The 22,231-nt window shown below is 39.8% G+C and overlaps 1 protein-coding gene and 1 long non-coding RNA gene across 4 annotated transcripts in view; one reads left to right on the top strand and one right to left on the bottom strand.

The window, feature by feature from the left end:
• Positions 1 to 14,856, top strand: part of KDM3A (lysine demethylase 3A) — a 55,085-nt gene extending 40,229 nt beyond the window's left edge. For all 3 annotated transcript variants that reach the window (XM_063695730.1, XM_004029564.5, XM_031007712.3), the window contains exons 13-26: positions 25 to 177; positions 318 to 413; positions 756 to 883; positions 2,316 to 2,511; positions 4,081 to 4,253; positions 4,609 to 4,845; positions 6,136 to 6,307; positions 7,089 to 7,176; positions 7,878 to 8,008; positions 11,459 to 11,578; positions 11,661 to 11,800; positions 13,021 to 13,197; positions 13,281 to 13,415; positions 14,179 to 14,856. In XM_063695730.1, the coding sequence (XP_063551800.1) occupies positions 25 to 177; positions 318 to 413; positions 756 to 883; positions 2,316 to 2,511; positions 4,081 to 4,253; positions 4,609 to 4,845; positions 6,136 to 6,307; positions 7,089 to 7,176; positions 7,878 to 8,008; positions 11,459 to 11,578; positions 11,661 to 11,800; positions 13,021 to 13,197; positions 13,281 to 13,415; positions 14,179 to 14,259 (2,027 nt within the window). In that variant the 3' untranslated portion in view covers positions 14,260 to 14,856. The remainder of the gene's footprint in view (positions 1 to 24; positions 178 to 317; positions 414 to 755; positions 884 to 2,315; positions 2,512 to 4,080; positions 4,254 to 4,608; positions 4,846 to 6,135; positions 6,308 to 7,088; positions 7,177 to 7,877; positions 8,009 to 11,458; positions 11,579 to 11,660; positions 11,801 to 13,020; positions 13,198 to 13,280; positions 13,416 to 14,178) is intronic.
• On the bottom strand, positions 4,112 to 6,140 carry LOC129531656 (uncharacterized). Its single transcript, XR_008676965.2, has 2 exons — positions 5,013 to 6,140; positions 4,112 to 4,326 (listed from the first exon to the last, which is right to left on the bottom strand). It is a non-coding gene; the product is annotated as an uncharacterized lncRNA (long non-coding RNA).
• Positions 14,857 to 22,231: the final 7,375 nt, after the last annotated feature.

The following is a 22,231-nucleotide window of genomic DNA, read 5'->3' as shown; positions in this document are numbered from 1 at the left end:
TAAGTGATTTACTGATTTTTGCAGGACAGGTTGCTTGGAAGCGAGCTGTCAAAGGTGTTCGAGAAATGTGTGATGTGTGTGACACCACCATCTTCAACCTGCACTGGGTGTGTCCTCGGTGTGGGTTTGGAGTATGTGTGGACTGCTACCGGATGAAGAGAAAGAATTGCCAACAGGGTGAGAACCGATTTGATTCTCCTCCAGCCCCTCTACACAGTTAAATCAAGTGTTTTTGTTGATTTGTGTTTGGCGGGTTTCTTGAAGCATGTGGAGCCAGAGTCTGTAAAGAACAGTTACTACAAATCAGTTATTTGCAGGTGCTGCTTACAAGACTTTCTCTTGGCTAAAATGTGTGAAGAGTCAGATACATGAACCAGAGAACTTAATGCCCACACAGATCATTCCTGGAAAAGGTATTTCATGTGCTGCAGTGATTTTCTTTCCCCTTGTCTTGGTTAACTCATGGGAGCTGGTAGTTTTGTTTTCCTTTATTACTCGTTAAGTTTATTTTAGCGTGTATTGTAAGTTGTCCAGAAATATATTAGATAATTCCTCCAACACTTTTCGAGTCAAGTTTTGTGGGATAGTTTTGTAGTAGAAAAGAAAATGCATTTTGGGGAAGGCCTCTGGAGCAGGATGAAAAGGAGGGAGTGGGAAAAGTAATCCTGTGGGGAATGCCAGCTTCTGCTCTGTAATGTTGAGGTTGAAAGTACCTAATATCCTTGTTCAGATGTTTGCCTCTGCCCTTTCTTTAGCACTCTATGACGTTGGAGACATTGTTCATTCTGTAAGAGCGAAATGGGGAATAAAGGCAAACTGCCCTTGTTCAAACAGGCAATTCAAACTCTTTTCAAAGCCAGCCTCAAAGGAAGACCTAAAACAGGTATTTACTGCTTATGTTAAACTCAACATCTCTTGTAATTGTCATTTGTCCGTTTTTCAAATAACCCAAGGATTTCTATCAGTGCATTTGAAAGGAACCTGGGGATAGCTATCAGTGGAAAGAGAGAGAGAAAGAATTCATACAGTTCATGTGACAGTTCAGAGACCCGTTCTGACTTTTCACATTACTTTCGTAGACTCTACTGTGGCCTCTTTTAGTAGGTTTTACATTTTTGTTTCTTGAAAAAGCAAAAAGTTCTAAAGTAGTCTACCTAATAAGTAGCTGTCGAATTTGTAAAGGGTTTAAAAAAATTTTTTGTGTATTTTGCAGAATTAAAATTATTAAGATAAGCTTTAACATTTTTAAAATTACTAAATATATTTTGCCTGTGTTTATGCAGAGTTGAAGGAAATGATGAAATGAACCTTTAGTTGCCCATCATGCAATGTAAAAAATGTTAATTTTGTCAGTCCTCATATGTCTCTCCTTGGTGGCATCCCTCTCCTCCCCACCATCACATGTACGTCTTGCTGTCCCTTCTCCCCCTCGTTCCAGTAATCAGTATGCCGCACTGTGTTTAATAATCAGAAATTTACATTTCTATAAAGCTGTGGTGTCATAGGCAGGATGGGAGAGCAGACGACTTGTAATATTTGGAGTCAGAACTGAATTTGAGTTCTTTTCCTTCCATGTGCTAGTTGTGTTACTTTGGCTGAAGTGAGCTGGTTTCTATGTGCTTCAGCTTCCTCATCAGTAATATAGAAATAAGAAGCAATATTGATGATTGGGCATCACAGAATTACATCACATGTAAAGAGAGGGCCTGGACCACAACAGGGGTTTGAATATTTTTTTTCCTCCTCCTTATGTATGTATAAACTCACTCTTGCCAGTTTTTAAAATTATTTTCTTCTACAGCAGTCATCTTAGATTTAATTTATGGGTACTTTTAAGAGCTCCTCATCACATTTTTAAAGCTAAGTCAAAATAGCATTTTCTCTTTCTCTGCGTCCCATTTCCTTCTGAAATCACCACTTTACCTTTCCTACCTGCGTCATTTATTCGTTTTTAACCATGTTTTCTGTGCCTATCCTGAATTCTGGGATGAGTTCATAGGGGAGACAGGCACAAACTGGTCATTTTAAACCAGCATGGTACATAGAGTAATAGGGATATGTACCAGCAGGGGCTGGTGAAAGGGTGCGGGGGGTAATACCTTGCTGTGTTTAAGTTGCTGACATCTCTCCTACCTTTTAGTTATTCTCTACTAGTGCGGGATTACTGCAGCTGTGGGGATACCCAGGGCTAACTATTAGGTGGTTTTGTTCTGGATATTTATCTTACTTGTTGGTCGGCTATTAGGAGAGAAGAAAAGAAAAGGAAGCTGTCATTCTTCAGCTTATGTAAAATCGTCCTTTAATGCTTAACACAGACTTCTTTAGCTGGAGAAAAACCGACTCTTGGTGCAGTGCTCCAGCAGAATCCCTCAGTGTTGGAGCCAGCAGCTGTGGGTGGGGAAGCAGCCTCCAAGCCAGCCGGCAGCATGAAGCCTGCCTGTCCAGCCAGCACATCTCCTCTAAACTGGCTGGCCGACCTAACCAGCGGGAATGTCAACAAGGAAAACAAGGGTGAGTGTTTCCTGCTTTCGTGTTTGTTCTTGAGTATTTTAGTCCATTCGTGGAAGGACTTGAGAGAACAGTGGTTAGAAGTCGTGTGGAATGGAAAGTGCTTCTCTGGAGTCATCCTGGAACCTGCCACAAATGAAAGTGTTTTTGAAATGCAGCACCAAAGAGGAGAAATTTTGCTGCATTAAAATTTAGGGACTTCCACCTTCTGGCTGTGTTACAGAAGAGAAGAATTGCAGGCCACTTCTTTCATGCAAAGATCTGGAACAAAATTTTAATGAATCAAATTCGACACTGTAAATGAAGGAATATTTGAATGTTAGACTACATCTGAATTTCTGGAAAAACCTTTATATAGCTTTAAAAATGTGATAAGGAGCTCTTAAAAGAACTCATAAATTAAGTCTAAGATGACTGTTGTAGAAAAAAATAATTTGAAAAGCTGGCAAGAGCACAGCTGGTGAGTTTATACATACCTTAGAAAGAGGAAAAAGAATATTCAAACCCCTGTTGTGGTCCAGGGCCTCTCTTTACATGTGATGTAATTCTGAGATGCCCAATCATCAATATTGGTCATTATTTCTGTATTACTGATGAGGAAGCTGAAGCACATAGAAACCAGCTCATTTGAGCCGAAGTAAGACAATTAGCAAGTGGCCGGAAAAGAATTCAAGTTTTTCAAGGTTTTTCCAGAAATGAAGATATAGTCTGACATTCAAAAATGTAGAAGAATCATGGGACAAGATGCAGGAAAACATTAAGTAAAATTCAGTACCTGTTAATGATTTACAAAAAACTTCTTAAATTAAGAACATTCTTAAGAGTTTAAACGAAAAAACAAGACTGGAGACATCATAAATAGTCGTTGAATTTTTTTAAAAATTTATTTTGAGTTTTTTTGAGACGGAATCTTGCTCTGTCCAGCCAGGCTGGAGTGCAGTGGCATGATCTTGGCTCACTGCAACACTGCACTCTGCCTCCCAGGTTCAAGCCATTGTCCTGCCTCAGCCTCCTGAATAGCTAGGATTATAGACGCCTGCCACCACGCCCTGCTAACATTTGTATTTTTAGTAGAAATGGGGTTTTGCCATGTTGGCCAAGCTGGTCTTTGAGGTTTTTGTTTGTTTGGTTTTTTTTTTTTTTTTTTAAACAGTTTCTATGTTCAAGAACAAGACAAAGGATATCTGTTTTCACTCTTTATTAAGCATTGTACTGGAAGTCCTGGTCAGTGCATTCAGGGAAAAAAAATGTGTAGAGAGAGTGCTGCTAATATTTGTAGACAGTACATGCAAAAAATCCAAAAGAATCTACTAAATTTACTAAACATTTGTCAGGGTTGCTAGATACAAAGGTCAATTTACAAAATTCCATTGTACTGGATAGTTATTGTTTTTAACATCAGTGAGGAATCCTTGTCTAAATAAATCATATCATTCATACTTACTCCCTAAAGTATTTTTTTTGTTTCAGTAAATAGAAAGCAAGTTCTAAAGTAATTCTGCTAGTAGAATACTAATAAGGGATTTGCCTTTCAGAATGTTTTTTCATATGGATGTTTTGGTTTTATTTTAGAAAAACAACCAACAATGCCAATTTTAAAGAATGAAATCAAATGCCTTCCACCCCTCCCACCTTTAAGCAAATCCAGCACAGTCCTCCATACGTTTAACAGCACAATTTTGACACCCGTAAGCAACAACAATTCTGGTTTCCTCCGGAATCTCTTGAATTCTTCTACAGGAAAGGTATGTGTTTGTGTGTTGGTATTCCATGTTTTAAAGTTGAAGACAGAACAGGAAGAGAGTAGAGAAGTTGGAACTGAAAGTAGAAAGGAGACTGAATCACATACTTACCTTTGTGGGTTCAGAAGGCTGAGTCACTGGAGGATGGGTTTTATGGGACTATAGTTCTGAGCCGGGCCACTTTCTCCTGTTACCTCACTTCTATGAGTTGTCAAGTGGGGACAGGGGACGTACCTTTTTGCCTGGGGGTCCTGGCTTGGAATCTTCTGGATATGTAATCTATACTCATTATGGGAATGGAGTTTCTTGATGGTAAGGGAATGACATATTTGAGACTTTTGTTCTTTCTCCAATTCAGACAGAAAATGGACTCAAGAATACACCAAAAATCCTTGATGACATCTTTGCCTCTTTGGTGCAAAATAAGACGACTTCTGATTTATCTAAGAGGCCTCAAGGACTAACCATCAAGCCCAGCATTCTGGGCTTTGACACTCCTCACTATTGGCTTTGTGATAATCGCTTGCTGTGCTTGCAAGACCCCAACAATAAGAGCAACTGGAATGTGTTTAGGGAGTGCTGGAAACAAGGGCAGGTAATGTAGGCCTCCCATCCTCCTGCCCTATTCAGAACCCCCTTCTCAGTTCCTTTAGCAGACTTCTGACAACCCCACCCCAGGCTTTCCCCCTCCTTCACCTCCTGTTTTATTCTTTATTGTTTCGGGTGAATATAATCAGGTCAGGATGTGGCCGTGGGTCTTACTTTTTAAAGCAGATGGTCCTAAGCTGGACTTTTCCAGTCAGGTTTTTGTTGCTTCCTACCAGTCCCCGTTGGGTTTTTGACGAGGGCATCCAGGCTTGGTGATTCCTATGGTAAACTTCAGCAGAGGAAGTGAGAGTGTGACTACAGGCTGATGGGATTTGGGAGATTAGACAAAATGTGGTACAAAATCATGCACCCCTCTTACCTGAATGAAAAGCCTGTGCTGAAGGCAATTCTAGGTGGGCTAGGGCCGTGTGGTGTCACATAGTCCCCAGGTGCCTGCTTCAAAGGGCAGCGTTGTTGGATCTTAAGTGCCGGTTAATATCTTTAGGAGAATTTCTAGGCCTGCTTCTGTGCTTTCTTGTTTTGGTTCTGTTTTCTGGATCTTTGGCTTCTCTGTTTGGCCAGATAGGGTCTTTGCTAAAGGAACACTCTGCTCTTGGACAAGAATTTGGGAGAATTGCCAAACAGAAAGATGTGAGTGTTTAACCAAAAATAAATTTCCAAAATGTTTTTCTCCATCCAGTGTACTAATAGGATTTGCTCATTTAATCATATATAGACAAGAAACAAAATGATGGGCTGAATACAGTTTATCGGCAGGCTCTTTCTTGCTTGCCAATATTTTAATGTTAGACTATTTCACGTAAAGGTTAGAGCTTCTGGGTTGTCTCAGACGGCCAAAAGATTTGGCACCCTCACACAGCCAGTAGTAGTGAGGGGTGTCACAGGCCATATTCCTGCTTGGCAGTAACAGGCTCAAGTACGGTGGGGTCAGTCACCCTGTTTCACTGGTGACTGGTGTCACTGGACACTCCTTCCAGCGCTTGTCTTCTTCACAGTCCGTCTTGCTGTAAGTAATGAGATCTTACTAGGAAAGGTGATCCTTTCTCCTAGATGCTTACCCATGTAGTTTGAGAGCAAGGGTGTGTAGCAGATGAATGGTGAAGGTTGGAGGTGCTTTGGGAGCTCAGAGAACTAAGCTGAAACTGTCACATCACCATCTGAGACAGAGCACCAGCTCCATGGAAATATACCAATAGCAGTGTGAAGAGGGACTGCCTTCGGGAGTGGGGACAGAGCTGGCAGAGTTCAGACTAAAGTTTTCCTTCTCTTCATTTAGCCAGTGATGGTGTCTGGAGTGCATCATAAATTGAACTCTGAACTTTGGAAACCTGAATCCTTCAGGAAAGAGTTTGGTGAGCAGGAAGTAGACCTAGTTAATTGTAGGACCAATGAAATCATCACAGGAGCCACAGTAGGAGACTTCTGGGATGGATTTGAAGACGTTCCAAGTATGTATGAAAGATCTTTTAAGGGGGTTGGGGATGTGAAAGGAGGGGACACAGGAATGGCAGGAGTCTGAGACCCATCAGTGGCAGCCGCAGTATTTTCCAGGATTTTGGAGTTTAAAATTAACGTCTCTCCTCCCCTTCCTTGTTACAATGTTTATGCTTTTAAACCCTGAGGCATTATTACCTGTTCTGTTGGTCTTTGTTGTCCCTGGACAGAACATCAGATATGGTCAGTCTCTCTCTCTGAGCAGAATAAGTAATTTCTGTTGCATGCTGGCCTCAGAAAAATGGGTTTACTAAACACCTGTGACCCTTGATGGTTGACGTGCATTGCTGTTGGTTAGTTGGGATGCTGCTCACTTCTTCTGGAACACTGTAGAGGAGGAGCAGATTGGATCGATGACAGCTGTCGAAACACCACCTACATGCAGTGGGCAAAAGGGAGCGGCTGAATCTCCCAAGAATGAGTAGCAGCTTAATAAGCTTCTAGGAAAGACAAGGCCCTGACACAGATCCATTAGTTGGTGATCTTTATTTTGCTGCACCTTGCTGCCTCCTGGGTACAAATGGATTTCTTTACACTGCAGAAATAAAATGGTGGATAGTTGGTAGGAGGGGAAAATTAAGGAAAAGTAATATTTGTATACTAAATTTATCAGGTTATGAAAATTTTGCAGAGACATTTTATTTGTATTGTTGAGGCATAAAATGCTAATTTGTCATTTATTTTGGTCTGTTTCTGAATTATAAATAGTAACAGTTCATTCTGTTTACCTTTCAGATCGTTTGAAAAATGAAAAAGAACCAATGGTGTTGAAACTTAAGGACTGGCCACCAGGAGAAGATTTTAGAGATATGATGCCTTCCAGGTATGATTATGAAGGTGGGGAGAGATGATTCTGTCCTTCACTTGGTAGGATAAATTCTTTTTTGAGGTAGTGAGAAAACAGTTTTCAAGAAAATAACAAAAGTTCTGTAATTATACTGCCACTGATTTTTCATTTCTAGTCTGTAGTCATTGGAGGCATGTTTATTTTTAGATGAGATGAAGAAGTGATTGGCTTTTAGGCCTGGCTGACTAATGGAACACCACAGATTTTCCATGGTAGGCCCTGCTAGAGAAGAGGCTCACTTTTTCTTACAAGGCTGATTTGGAGGCAGTTGTGGAATCTGACCTGTCAGGGTCAGGACAATGTAGTCACAGCACTGAGTTAGACAAGAAGACATCTGCTGGGTAGATCTATTTTCCTGACTGAGCTTGAAACTTTGAAAAGGGTGTCACAACTAATCAATGATATATCTCTAAGCATAACTTTCTGTCTAGAATGTATTGCTGAGATCTTTTGTCTGAACAGTTACAGCTGATTTTGACACATGGGTGTGTTGTAGGAGAGAGAGAAGACATCTTTGTAACTGCTGTAATTCTCATCTTAAATATTTGATGGCTCTCTCAGTCTGCATGATCACAGATGTATTTGTTCCTTTTGGTGTAGAAGGAACAAAACAGGTTACACAATAATGAATTAGAAAAGCAATCTTACTTTGCAAATTCCTGGTTCTGTTGTTCTAGGTTTGATGATCTGATGGCCAACATTCCACTGCCCGAGTACACAAGGCGAGATGGCAAACTGAATTTGGCCTCTAGGCTGCCAAACTACTTTGTTCGGCCAGATCTGGGTCCCAAGATGTATAATGCTTATGGTAAGGAGGAGATGGCTAACTTTAAAATGGAAATAAAACAATTCAAAATGTTTGGAAAATTGATTTTGTGGGAGGGAGAGGTGGAAAACACCCATAATCCTAATGCGTAATACAGCCACAGCTTTCATTTTTACATATTTCCTTTCATTCCCTGGCCACGTGTTTGTGTGTTTCATTTTCATAGTTGCAGTTGTAGGGCATATGCAATTTTGTTTTTCCCTTTACTGTACCTAATTTTACATTGTAAAATCTTTACATGTTACTTAATAGTCTTTAGATGACTTTTAATGGTGTGTGATACATCATTGAGAGAATGTACTTTTATTAGTGATTTCAGTGTTCGGACATTTAGGTCAATATGCTAGCATTCTAGCTGTCTTAACATCTGCTACAATTAAATGCAGTGTTCTGTGTTGTTGAGTAGAAGTTAGTTACTTAGGATTCAAAGTACCCTTTGAGTTGGACTTTTATTCTTTTGACATGACTCAATACTCACTGTCTAACAAGGAGGATGCCTGGGATAAAGATTGGTTTCTCCATTTACCAGAGCTTTCTTTCATCATCATTATAACTGAGATCTTCGTCAGTTTTACACATGGCCTTTAATTAGGGCTGGATTCGAGTTGGCCATTTTGAAGGAAGTATGTATTGTTGAATGCAGTTCTAGTTGTTTGAATATTTCAGTGAATTTTATTTACTCATTTTTACTGTTTGGCCCCTACTTTTCCAGTCCTCCTGGAAATTACTTATTTCTTCCTGCCATAATTACTTCCATGTCATTTTCCATTTCTAGCCTTAGACCTGTGGGTGTCTTTCTCAAAAAGGACAAGGTCTGTTGTTGTCTTCGCTATGTTCTCCAAAGACTGTTGGGGGAGGGAAGGGAAGGAGGGGCAAGGACTCCAGCCCCACAATTCTGTTACGGTTGAGTCAGCTCAGGGAACCACTAGGAGTGTAGTTGGGGACTGTTGTGACGGGAGTGTTTTTGTGTGCAAGCTCCCAGCAGTCTCCATGCCCAAGATAGTTCTGCCAGGGTAGGGGTACCAGAGAAATTGTGTGTGGGTGAGAAGACCCGGTGGGCACAAGGCCTCTTGCCTGTTCCTCACTTCTCAGGTCTCTGTTGGTGAGTCCTCCATGTGCTGTGGGTCTGCAGTGTGCTCTCTCGAGGTCCTGTCCCTCGAGCCCCTCAGAGACTGATTAAAGCAGCTGCATGGTTGGGATCTTGGGCAAACTTAAGTATATAAGAGCATTTTTCCAATAGATTGTATAGTTTATCCATGCTTTATAGAAATCCTGAAGCTTTAAAGGTGGGTATCTGAGAAATTTTCAAAAGAATTGCTTGCGTGGTTTAACTAGCTTGGCAGCGGGTCTTTCCCCCAGACACTAATAGATGGCAGTGTTACTCTATAAAAGCTTTTCCTATGACAAAATGGTTCCCATCCAGAAGTAAGCATTCAGGGGATGAAAATAATGATGTGTTCATTTTCAAACACCTTATATCTTATTGTAAACATCATTAAAGAGTCTTTTCAAAGGTTGCGTGATTGAGCTGTGACTCTTCAGTGAGAGTAAGTGCAAAGGCTCTTTGGAGAGATCATATAATCCAGCCTCTCTTCAGTTCCTGCAACACCCCCCATTTTGCAAATGAGGACCAGGACTTGCGGACGGTAGAAGGGGCATTGACTTGTTCAGGATCTCCAAGGGGCAGCTAGTGGCAGGTCTGAAACTAGTACTTAGATCTCCTAATTTCCAAGCTAGAGCCCATTTCCCTACTCTTCCCCCACTCTTAACTCCCCATCACCCAACAGCCCCTACTGTTTCAGCTTTTTTTCCCCCTTAAAAGTCCATGGTGTTTTGTTTCAGGATGTTTTGTTGTCTAGCACTCCTTTCCCTTTGACCATTATGTTTTTACAATTTTGGTTTCATCTGAGTTTACCATGGTTTAGAGTCTGGTTTTATCAATGTACAGTTACCCATGACTGGGATCCAGTGGACTTTGGGCCAGTGGCTGGGCAGCAGTTATTTCCTTGCTCGTTTTGCACTGTGGCACTGGCCAGATCAGCAGGCAGCCAGTCCTGCTGAGGCTTTGCCTCCTAGTCTCCTTTCCTTACTTTTCTTGCCAGCTCCATCCTCTTCCTATTGCCCTTAGTCTAACCACCATCTTCAAGTTTGTGTTTATTGTTTGCTTATATTTACAGTTTTAACATATATATTTGTATTCCTGCACAATATTCTTTCAGTTTTTAGCCTGCTTTTGAACTTCATATAAATAGAATCAGATTTTTTATATTCATCCATGCTGTCATATATCATCCATGTGTTCATTTCATTCATTTTATTTCTATTACATTAATTGCTTTTTTCTGAAATTTTGCTTTTTACTATGGAACTATTTTTCAAATACAGTGAAAACTTGAGTCTGGTAGTGACTCCATATAACTCATCACCCAGTTATATAACAGCTTTTAACTTTTTGCCATAATTGTTTCATTGTCTTCTCTCTTTATGTTTTTTCATCATCCTCTCATCTATCCTATGATTTCACCCTAATACCAAACGCTTTACCTACTCCTAGGACTGATATTTCAGCAAGCGGGAAAGAAAGGAAAGTACATCAGGGCTCTGGGGGCCCTGGTCCCAAGCTGGAGTGAAGAAATGTGCCCTCTCAAAAGTATAGCCCCTCTAAAACCAAAGCCCCAGGCAAGCCAGAGATAAAGCCTTCCTCCAAAACAGTATTATGGGGCGTTTTCAGAGGCTGGCAGGTTAGAAAACAGCCGCTGCTTGCTCACTACAAGCTGTGCTTCTCCCTCCTGCCCAGTCTAAGAAGCAGAGTCCTGGTGTTAGAATGGGTTGCCCAAAGTGACTGCAGGGTAAGCTTCAGGATGATTGTTGAGCAAGGTGAGCCTTCTCCTGTGAGCAAGGAATTAGCCACAGACTATGAACACTGTGGGGGACCTGTCTTTCTGGCTCACTCCTCACCCCTCCTCTTTTACAGTTGAGAGAACCAAGGAATGCATTGGGCAGTATTCCTTCTTATACTCATGATAGCCATTTGACGTTCCAGGTTTATGTGTGTGTGTGGGTGGGTGCTTTCCCTTGGACTCCCCATCTCGAGTGGTCCTTGGGCTTTGTCTCTTGCCCCAGAACTCCTAGGCTGTGGCAACAATCAAAGCCTGAGCTCACTTGATCTAGCAGATGTCCTTTTGGCAAATCCCAGCTTCGGAAGCCTGCTTTACCACTTCCATTTCCTGCTGTTTTTGGCTTCTGAGTATTCCTTCTTTTCTTGCTAGCACATCGATTGGTTAAAGAATTTTTTTGCAATAATTTGATCCAGAATTTTTATTCTCAGCAGAAGAGTCAATCAGGGACCTACCATCCCCCAGGTAGGTAGTGGAAAGACTGTGGCAGCCTTTGTTGTCTTTTGTAAAACTTAAGGCACTTTGTTTTTTGCAGGATTAATCACTCCTGAAGATCGGAAATATGGAACAACAAATCTTCACTTAGATGTATCTGATGCAGCTAATGTCATGGTCTATGTGGGAATTCCCAAAGGACAGTGTGAGCAAGAAGAAGGTAGGGTGCTGAGCATAAAAGGAGGGCTTACTCTTTGAGCCAGGGCCTGTGGTCTGATATCTGCTTTCTCTTCTTGCTCTAGAAGTCCTTAAGACCATCCAAGATGGAGATTCTGACGAACTCACAATAAAGCGATTTATTGAAGGAAAAGAGAAGCCAGGAGCACTGTGGCACATATATGCTGCAAAGGACACGGAGAAGATAAGGGAATTTCTTAAAAAGGTGTGCTGCTTATGGCATGTGTGAACAGAGGCATAAGGAATAGCAATATTATGTTACTACATGTGGTGAACTGACTGGCTTGGCTAGGGGAATTGTCACAACCTGAAAAGTTAAATCTGTACCTGTCAGATTGAATAGGCTGAAGGTGGTTGCTAAGGAACAAGGATTCTAAATGATTAGGGTTACACTTCTAAAAAAAGCAGGCCTTGTCTTTTATGTCTGTGTTTTGTGTTAGAGTGCATTTAGTGATTTTTGTTCTCTGCTTTCAAGTTAGAAGTTAGTTCATCTGATCATCTCCCATCATATATCTGTTTTTATTGCCTTGAGAATCTGAGCACTTCAGACGTTCATGTATCCTTGGCCCTGAGTGACCATGTTCTGAGTGAGTTACTAAGTTTGGTTTTGTCCACTGTCATGTAGCAAGTGGCCCTACTTGTTATTAGCAAGGGATGCAGGGATTTGGAAGATTCTAGGTTTCCCCTGTAGTTGGCAGGTTTTTTTTCAGCAAGGGCTATGTGTGGAAATTCTAGGCAACTAGAAAGATGAGTCGTGTTCAGTTTTAAAATTGTTTGGCACTGAGGCTGCCGGTTGCAACTCAGGTGTCTTTGGTTGATATTCTTCAGTCATTCATGAGACTTGGATATGAACATTCCTAACCTGTTAGCTGGCCCCAAGTATGTCTTTAACAAGCATTTGTTTGAATCAAAGTGTTTCTGGCTAAGGATCATTTGGCTCTTCCAGAAAACCGGCTTGGTCACCATATTGTTCTTTTGATATTGTCACTCTGAGTCTCTGCTTTACCAGTTACTGGATCAAGGATAAACAAGTCTAATCTGCAGCTGTCTTTGGGACTGTTTCGTAAGTCAGATTAAGTAAAGGCAGGTTTCTAATAACTTTAAAACAAGTTCATTTATAAGGATACTGAGCCTACTTATGTTTAAAAATCTAGACTAAAATATTGTTTAAATACAGTATTTACAAACTTATGCAGAGCCTGTCAGTCATGGTTTATGGGAACTGACATCACATTTTCTTCGTCATTCTTCTGTTGGTTCATTCAGCTGAAGTCTTTGATACTACCAGTCTTTTTCTGCCAATGGGGGCACTTAAGTTGAAGAAGGCCTGACATTTATGAACTGCCAACACTGTTTAGAGGAAAAAAATGGCTTATTGGGCCTTAGCATGTTACTGAGTTGCATAATATTTTGAATGTATTCTAGGTATCAGAAGAGCAAGGTCAAGAAAACCCAGCAGACCACGATCCTATTCATGATCAAAGCTGGTATTTAGACCGATCATTAAGAAAACGTCTTCATCAGGAGTATGGAGTTCAAGGCTGGGCTATTGTACAGTTTCTTGGGGATGTGGTGTTTATCCCGGCAGGAGCTCCACATCAGGCAAGAATCATTACTTTTTCTTTAATCTCTTTATATCATGAACTTTTGGGTTTGTTACTGATATATTACTTGGTGTTTTTCAGGTTCATAACTTATATAGCTGCATCAAAGTGGCTGAAGATTTTGTTTCTCCAGAGCATGTTAAACACTGCTTCTGGCTTACTCAGGAATTCCGATATCTGTCACAGACTCATACCAATCACGAAGATAAATTACAGGTAAAAATAGCACCAATTCCTAGCATTCTTTGGCGATGGCTATGGCTTCATGGCCCATTCTTCACCTTATAAAGAGAGTCAGTGAACATGGCCACATCGTACTTAGTACACAGTGAGTCGATGAACTTGCTTTATATCTAGTACTACTATCTACTTAAGTGAGGGAGGAACAAGAGGAAATCTCACCTTGGTTTGATTTGATATTGTTTAGAATCTATAAGGGACTGTCCCCACAGAGAAAGGCCTTAGTACTGAAAATGAATAGATGTGACTTCTGATCTTGGCCCAGCTGCCTGTCGGGGTCTTGAACACAGTGCTTAACCTTCAGTGCTGCAGTGTTCTCATCACTCTTAGGTAGAGCAGAACTGAATCTCTGAGACTCAAAGAGGTCTGAGGGGGTGGTATTTTCAAAAGGATTTCAGTAATGAATTATGTAACATAATTTCATGTTTGGAAAATAAGGGAAAAATAATAAAAGCTGTACCTTGGAACTTGCCTCTCCCTGTACTCACTGTGAGTAGGTCTACGTGGTATCAAAACCTCTAAAAGGGGGAAAATGAGTTCTTGAAATCATGGGTTTAAAATGTATGTGAAATACTGGTCTGAAGAAGCCCAGGGACCTTTTGCAATGTTGACATGTCATACGAATATTGAATTTTAAATTCTGAGAGAAGGTAATAAAATTGGTAGGAGGAAGCTTATTCTTAGTGACAGGTTTTAGATTTAAATGTAAAATGCCCATATTTTCTCCTACTATTTTTAGGTGAAGAATGTTATCTACCATGCAGTGAAAGATGCAGTTGCTATGCTGAAAGCCAGTGAATCCAGTTTTGGCAAACCTTAATCTCCCTGCACATTGGAAATGAATTACAGGCAGCTGTTCAAACTCTTCAGGCAGGATTCCTGTGGACTTTGAGATTCATGTTACCTCATCTTCTTTTTTAAACTGTACCCACCTTGTGAGGGTACTCTGTCTAATGTATATTTCTAGTGTTTACAGACAGTAAATGTGTATATGTAGTAACTATTTACAGAACATGCATCCTTAAACTGTGACTTCTCACCTAGTGCAGAACTTTTACCAGGCTGTAAAAGCAAAACCTCGTATCAGCTCTGGAACAATACCTGCAGTTATTCTTCAGCTGTTTGGACAACTTAGATTGGGTTTATAACTATTAGGAATCACTGCACAGTTTATTTGGGTTGTGTTTTGTGTCTGAGTCCCCTCCCTCATCCCTTAGGGTCCAGAAGAGTAATGGGGGAAGTGACAGCTAATGTTGCAGTTCTTATTGTATGGCATAGGACTGGCATTATATAGCAGAAATCAACTACTGTACAATTTCTTGGGGTTAACCATCTTTAGTTAAATGGAATTTTAATTTAAATGACGCTTTGCTAATTTTAAGTGTTAAGCATTTTGCATTAAAATATTCATATAATATTTTGGCTCAGTTTATTGGCATTATCCTCTCATTGTGGTTTCAGCACAACTTTCTTCAAATGCAGGTGTAATGGATTGCTCCAAGAACTCTTCTTAAAAGCAAAGAAATTAGATGCTATAGTGATTTTCTTAGTGATTATTACAAAGCTAACATGGAAATTTCTGCTCAGCCAGGTAGAAACCCTGTCACACTTTGTCAAGGAAACACCACCAATTAATTAAATTTAGAAACAGGAATTAACCAAGAAACCAAATAGTGCCAGGTTAAATGGTTCTAAAAAGGTAAGTAATGAAACACTTTGTTTTATGGCCCTTCATAATGTTAAGTTTATGAAGGAAAATGAAATTATAAGTTCTAGGACAGTACTACCTAAAATATTCATCTCTGTGAAGGAAAAAAATTCACAAAGAAGCACCTTTCTTTAAGCCCACTGATTCTCCTAGGCCACTCTTTCATTTAATTTCTTTAAAAAAAGGAATTATTAAACATAGAAATCAGATAGTACATAGACAAAGCCTAGAACCTGAGTTTTAACTTGTGAGCTGAGTAGGAGGCCAGAGGATCCGTATTAAATCTAAGGTCAAAGATTTGCTCTAATGTTTTCTTCTAGGAGTTTTAAAATTTTAGCTCTTAAATTAAGTCTTTGACCTATTTTGAGTTAATTATTAAATATGGTGTAAAGATTCAACTTCATTTTTTTGAATATGGATATCCAGTTTTCCCAGCAACATTTGTCAAACACTGTTCTTTCCCCCATTGAATGGTCTTGGCACTCTAGTTAAAAATCAATTGATCGTAGATGGGAAAGCATATTACTAGGCTCACATATTCCATTGGTCTGTGTATCTGTCTTTATGCCAGTACTGCACTGTTTTGATTTCTGCTACTTTGTAGTAAGTTTTAAAATCAACAACTGTGAGTTCTCCAACTTTGGTCTTCTTTTTCATGATTGTTTTAATCAGGGTCACTGGAAATTCCGTATGAATTTTGGGATAGGTTTTTTTATTTCTGCAAAAAACACCATCTGGGTATTAATAGAGATTGCATTGAACCTGTATGTTCCTTTGGGTGTCATCTTAACAATCTGCTTCTTGCAATCCGTGAGCATGGGATGTTGTGTTTCCATTTATTGGTGTCTTCTTTAATTTCTTTCAGCAATGTTTTGTAGTTTTCAGTTGCATGAGTTTTGTACCTTCATGGTTAAATTTATTCCTAGGTATTTTATTCTTTTTTTGCTATGATAAATGAAATTATTTTTCTTTTTGTATTGCTAGCATTTATAAGTGCAACTGATTTTTGGCGTTGGTTTGTATTTTGCAACTATACATATAAAATCATGCCATCCGTGAACAGGGATAATTTTACTTACTCCTGTATATATCTGGATACCTTTCTTTTTCTTACCTAATTGCTCTGGCTAGAATTTTCAGTTCCATGTTGAATAAAAGTAGTGAAAGTGGGCATCCTTGTCTTGTTCCTCATCTTTAGGGGAAAGCTTTCAGAGTGATTTAGCTGTGTATTTTTCATCTATGGCCTTTATGCTGTTAAGGAAGTTCTCTTCTATTTCTTAAGTTTTTATTGTTTTCTTTTTTTATCCTGAAAGGGTGTTGGATTTTGTCATATGCTTTTTTCTGCAACAGTAGAAACCACGTGGTTTTTCCTCCATTCTATTAATGTGGCATATACATTGAATAATTTTCATATGATGAACTACCTGTGTATTCCTAAGATAAATCTCACTTGGTTGTGGTGTATAGTTCATTTAATAGGTTACTGGACTTGGTTTTCTAGTATTTGGAAGATGTCTGCATCTGTAATCATAAGGGTTTGTTGTAGTTTTTCTTGTGGTATCTTTGTCTGAAATTGGTATCAGGATATTGCTGATATATTGAGATACAATTGTTTATAGCATTCTCTTAAAATCCTTTTTATTTGTGTAAAGTGGGTGGTGGTTTCTCCTATTTCGTATCTGATTTTAGTAACTTCTGCCCCCATCCTCATTCTCCTATAGTCAGTCTAGCTCTAGGCTTGTTAATTTTGTTGGTATTTTTATAGAACTGTCTTTTGATTTTGTTGATTTTCTTTACTATTTTTCTGTTTCCAATTTCATTTATATCTTCTCTAATCTTTGTCTGTCCTTCGGCTAGCCCTGGGTTTAGTTTGTTCCTCTTTTTTTCTGGTTCCTTAAGGTGTACAGTTAGGTTATTGCTATGGTCTGAATGTTGTTGACTCTCAAAATTCATATATTGGAATCTAATATCCAATGTAAGAGTATTAAGAGGTGGAGCCTTTGGAAGGTAAGTTACGAGGGCTTCACCTTCATGAGTGGGATTAGGGCCCTTATCAAAGAGGCTCAAGCAAGTTCCCCTAACCTTTCGGGAATGTGAAAACACAGCTAGAAGGCACCATCCATGAAGCAGAGAGCAAGCCCTTACCAGACACCAAATCTGCTGCCCAAATCTTGTGCTTTCCAGCCTCTGGAAAACCTGTGGTACTGTGAGCAATAAATTTTTTTTTTTTTTTTTTTTTTTTTTTTTAATAAATTACCCAGTCTAAGGTATATTGTTATAGGAGTCTGAATGGACTATGACAATTATTGATACGAAATCTTTCTTCTCATTTAATATAGGTATTTATAGCCATAAATTTCCTTCTGAGCATTATTTTTGCTGCCTCCCCTATGTTTTGGCATGTTGTATTTTCATTTTCATTTATCTCAGGTTTTTTTTTTTTTTTTTTTTTTGAGACAGAGTCTTGTTCTGTCACCAGGCTGGAGTGGAGTGGTGCGATCTCAGCTCACTGCAACCTCTGCCTCCTGGGTTCAAACGATTCTCCTGCCTCAGCCTCCCAAGTAGCTGGCACTGCAGGTACGTCCCACCATGCCCAGCTAATTTTTGTATTTTTGGTAGAGACGGGTTTTCACCATGTTGGCCAGGGTGGTCTCAATCTCTTGACCTCATGATACGCCCACCTCGGCCTCCCAAAGTGCTGGGATTACAGGCGTGAGCCATGTCTCAGGTATTTTCTAATTTCCCTTGTGATTTCTTCCTTGACCCTTTGATTGTTTAAGATTGTGTTAATTTCCACATATTTGTGAATTTTTTAGTTTTCCTCTGTTACTGATTTCTAATTTTATTCCATCCTGGTTGGCAAAGATATTTTGTATGATTTCAGTCTTTTTAAATTTCTTGAGACTTGTTTTGTGCCCATATGGTTTATGCTGGAGAATGTCCCATTTGCATTTGAGAACTATGTATATTTTGCTGTTGTTGGGTGGGTCGGGTCATTCTGTATGTCTGTTGGGTCTAGCTGGTATATAGTGTCATCCAAGTCCTCTGTTTCTTTATTGATGTTCTGCCTGGTTGTCATGTTCGTTATTGAAAGTGGGATATTGAAGTCGCCAGCTATTACTGTAGAACTATTTCTGTCTTCAATTCTGGCAATTTTTGCTTCATGTCTTTTGGAAGTTCTGTTGTTAGGTGCATATATGTTTATAATTATCATATCTTCTTAATGGATTGGTCCTTTTATCAACATATAATGTCCCTCTTTGGTGTCCTGAAATCTTAAACTGAAATCTGTTTTGTCTGACAATTATATAGATAACCCCAGCTTTCTCGTGGTTACCATTTCTATGGGCTCTTTTCCATCCTTTTACTTTTAACCTTTTTTTCTTTGTATCTAAATTGTCAGCATATAGGTAGATCATGTTTTTTTATCCCTTCCATCTGCCTTTTAATTGGAGTTTAATACATTTAGAGTAATTAGATGACTGACTTCTGCTTTTTAGCTGTCTTCTGTATGTTTTATCTGGTTTTTGTTACTTAAAATCCCACCATTACTGCTTTATTTCATATTTAGTTGAAACTTTGTACTGTACCATTGTTTCCCCTTTTCTTTCCTTTTGTATATGTTTTTAAGTTATTTTCTTGGTTATTCTCTCAGGAACTGCAGTTAACCTCTTAAGCTTTACAAACTTTGGGAGTTTTTCTTGTTTCATTTTTGAGACAGGGCCTCACTGTGTCACCCAGGCTGGAGTGCAGTGGCACGGTCTTGGCTCACTGCATCTGCCACCTGGGCTCAAGTGATCTTCCCACCTCAGTTTCCTGAGTAGCTGGGACTACAGGCATGCGCCACCACACTCAGCTAATTTTTTTATTTTTTATTTTTTTGTAGAGACGAGGTCTCACTGTTGCCCAGACTGGTCTCAAACTCCTGGGCTCAAGCAGTCCACCCACCTCAGCCTCCTGAAGTGCTAAGATCACAGGCGTGAGCCATTGCACCTGTCTTATAAACTGCAATAGTATACAAAAACTCTGCTGCTATACATCTTCATCCCTCCTTATTTATAGTGTTATTGTCACAGATTACATCTCTATACATTGTGCCCATTAACATAGATTTTTATTTATGCATATTTGCCTTAAGGCAAAAAACAGGAAAAAATGAATTACAAACCAGAAGTATAACTGGCTTTTATATTTACTTGGAATTATCTTTACTAGTGCTCTTATTACTTTTTTGTATGACTTTAAGTTAGTCTAGTGTTCTTTCATTTCAGCCTTAAGGTCTCGCTTTAGCATTTACTATATGGCAGATCTGCTAGAAACAAACTCCCTTCATTTTTGCTTTTCAGGGAATGTCTTAGTTTCTCCTTCATTCTTGAAGGATAATTTCCCTGGAATATAATTCTTCATTGACAGCTTTTTTCTCCCTAGCATCTTGATATGTTATCCTTACAGCCTTCTGGCCCCCGTGGATTCTGATAAGAAATTACATTGAGGATCACTTTTACATAATGAGTCACTTCTCTCTTGCTGCTTTAAATATATATATATATATTTTTAAGTTTGTCTGTCGTGTCTCATTGTGGATCCCTTTGGGTTTATCCTGTTTGGAATTGAGTTTCTTGGATTCTTATCTTTCAGATTTTAGAGGTTTTCAACCATTATATCTTCAAATATTGTCTTTTTGTCTCCCTGTGATACTGCCATAATGTGTATGTTGGTGAGCTTGATGGGCTTCCACAAGTCCTTTGGCTTTTCTTCATTCTTTTCTCTTTCTGTTCCTTAGACTGATTTTTTGAGACAGGGTCTCACTCTGTCACCCAGGCTGGAGTGCAGTGGCATGATCACAGCTCATTGCAGCCTCAACCTCCCAGGCTGAGGTGATCCTCCTCCCAGTTCAGCCTCCAAGTTGCTGGGAACTACAGGTGTGTGCCACTATGCCTGGCTAATTTTTTATTTTTTGTAGAGATGGGGTCTTGCCATGTTGCCCAGGCTAGTTTCAAACTCCTGTGCTCAAGCAATTCTCCCGCCTTGGCCTCCCAAAGTGCTGGGATTACAGGCATGAGCCACCAAGCCCAGCCTCAGACTGTATTTTTTTCAATTATTCTGTTTTCAAGTTTGCTGATTCCTCTTTGTACCTACTCAAACCTGCTGTTGAACCCCTCTAGTGTATTTTCAAAAATTTCAAGTTAGTATACATTTGAGCTCCAGCGTTTCTGTGTGGTTCTATTTTATACTTTGTTTCTTTATTGAGATTTCATTCATAGTGTTTTCCTGGTTTCCTTTTTAGTTCATTTGTCTATGGTTTCTTTTACCTTCCCAGGTTTTAGGCAGTCCATTGTATATTTCAACTATAATCTTTTACCTCAGGTAAAAGGCGCACTTTTTTCCTGATTGCCTTACAGTGTTTTCAAGCAATGCCTGCAGCTTTTCTGCCAAGGAGGTTCTCAGGCAAACCGGAGATGAGCACCTTGTGTTAGTCTCCCAGATAGGTTTACGGCAGACACATATAACTTGTGAATAAGGCCTGCTTTGTTCCCTCTGGAACCAAGGACCAGGGTCTGTGGGCTGCTGTATTCAAGACCACTGCCATGCTGGGAGGGGCAAGTAAAAATGACACAAAGCTTTCTTACCAGTATTAAGTTTCCTTTTTCTTAATCCAGATTTACTTGGTTGCTTTACAGTAACCTTTGTTTTCCAGAGCTCTGACAAAGTGGGTTCAGGGGTGTTCCCCTCTCTGGAAGGATGGGTGTTTGAACCTGTCTACTCCAACATCTTGCTGATATTCTATAAATCTATTTTTGAAACTATAATTACGTACAGGAAAGAACTTCCTTACCCTAAAACAAGGTATTTCTCCACTATGGCTTAGATCTGCATTTCTGAGATGGTTCAGTGGCTGGGGGATGTTAATTCTGATGCCTCAAAAGAAAACTGTATTGGTCAAATAAATTTGGAAAAAGCATATGAAAGCCTTAGAAACGTTCTAAAGAAAACCTGTTTTATGTTTATTTTAACCAAACATTTCCAAGTCTAAGATCCTTTTCTTACTGATAATCAAGATTACCATTTGAAGAGCACCTGTCACTACAGTAGGACAAGAAAAATTGTCCTGGTTAATGAAAGCTTTGAAAGCTGTATGATTTGTCAGTTATGGGATTGGAAAAAGGCCCAAAGCAGACATTAGTACTATTTGGAAACAAATGAGTCAGAACCCCATCTCTCCAGGAGTTCCAAGACAAACACCTGGAAATACATAAAATCAAGGTGCCTAAAGCCATGTGAGCTGTATAATTGCTAAGTGTTCTGGAAGACATCTTTGATTGATAGGAGATTAGACAGGGATGGTCAGGTTACAGCCTGCCTGGAGTGAACTACTAGGTGACCACCTCAAGCTGAAAAGTGATTTTTAAAAAGCTATGTTTCAAAACAAAAATGAGATGGTGGTATGAAATGATAGTTTGAGTGCCCTTGGAAATGAATAAATGGTTTTATTAGGGCACCAAGTAGATCCTATATGTGTTTGGGGTGAGATGTGGGATGGGGTGGGTGGGAGCTGATGCTGCTATTACTGGATCCAAGTTGAGTACCTGAAAATGGAGAAACTTGTATTGCACGTCTGTACAACCATTATTTGCCTTCCACATCATAACGCCTTCTAGGACTAAGTGTCTGACTCACTTTGTCTCCAGTGATGCGTGTGTTAGTCCATTCTCACACTGCTATAAAGAACTACCTGAGACTGGATAATTTATGAAGAAAAGAGGTTTAATTAACTCACAGTTCTGCAGGCTGTATAGGAAGCATGGCTGCGAGGCCTCAAGAAACTTACAGTCATGGCAGAAGGGCGAAGGGAAAACAAGCACCTTCTTCACATGGCAGAGGGAGAGAGCAAGCAAAGGGGGAAGTGCTACACACTTAACCAGATCTCATGAGAACTCACTGTCATGAGAACAGCAAGGGGGAAATCTGCCCCCATGATCCAATCACCTCCCACCAGGCTCTACCTCCAAGACTCAGGATCACAATTCAACATGAGATTTGGGTCGGGGGACATAGCCAAACCATATCATTCCACCCCGGCCCC

The sequence above is a fragment of the Gorilla gorilla genome, chromosome 12, assembly GCF_029281585.2.
Source record: "Gorilla gorilla gorilla isolate KB3781 chromosome 12, NHGRI_mGorGor1-v2.1_pri, whole genome shotgun sequence".
Lineage (NCBI taxonomy): Eukaryota > Metazoa > Chordata > Mammalia > Primates > Hominidae > Gorilla > Gorilla gorilla.
This window is presented reverse-complemented; position numbering and strand designations above follow the sequence as displayed.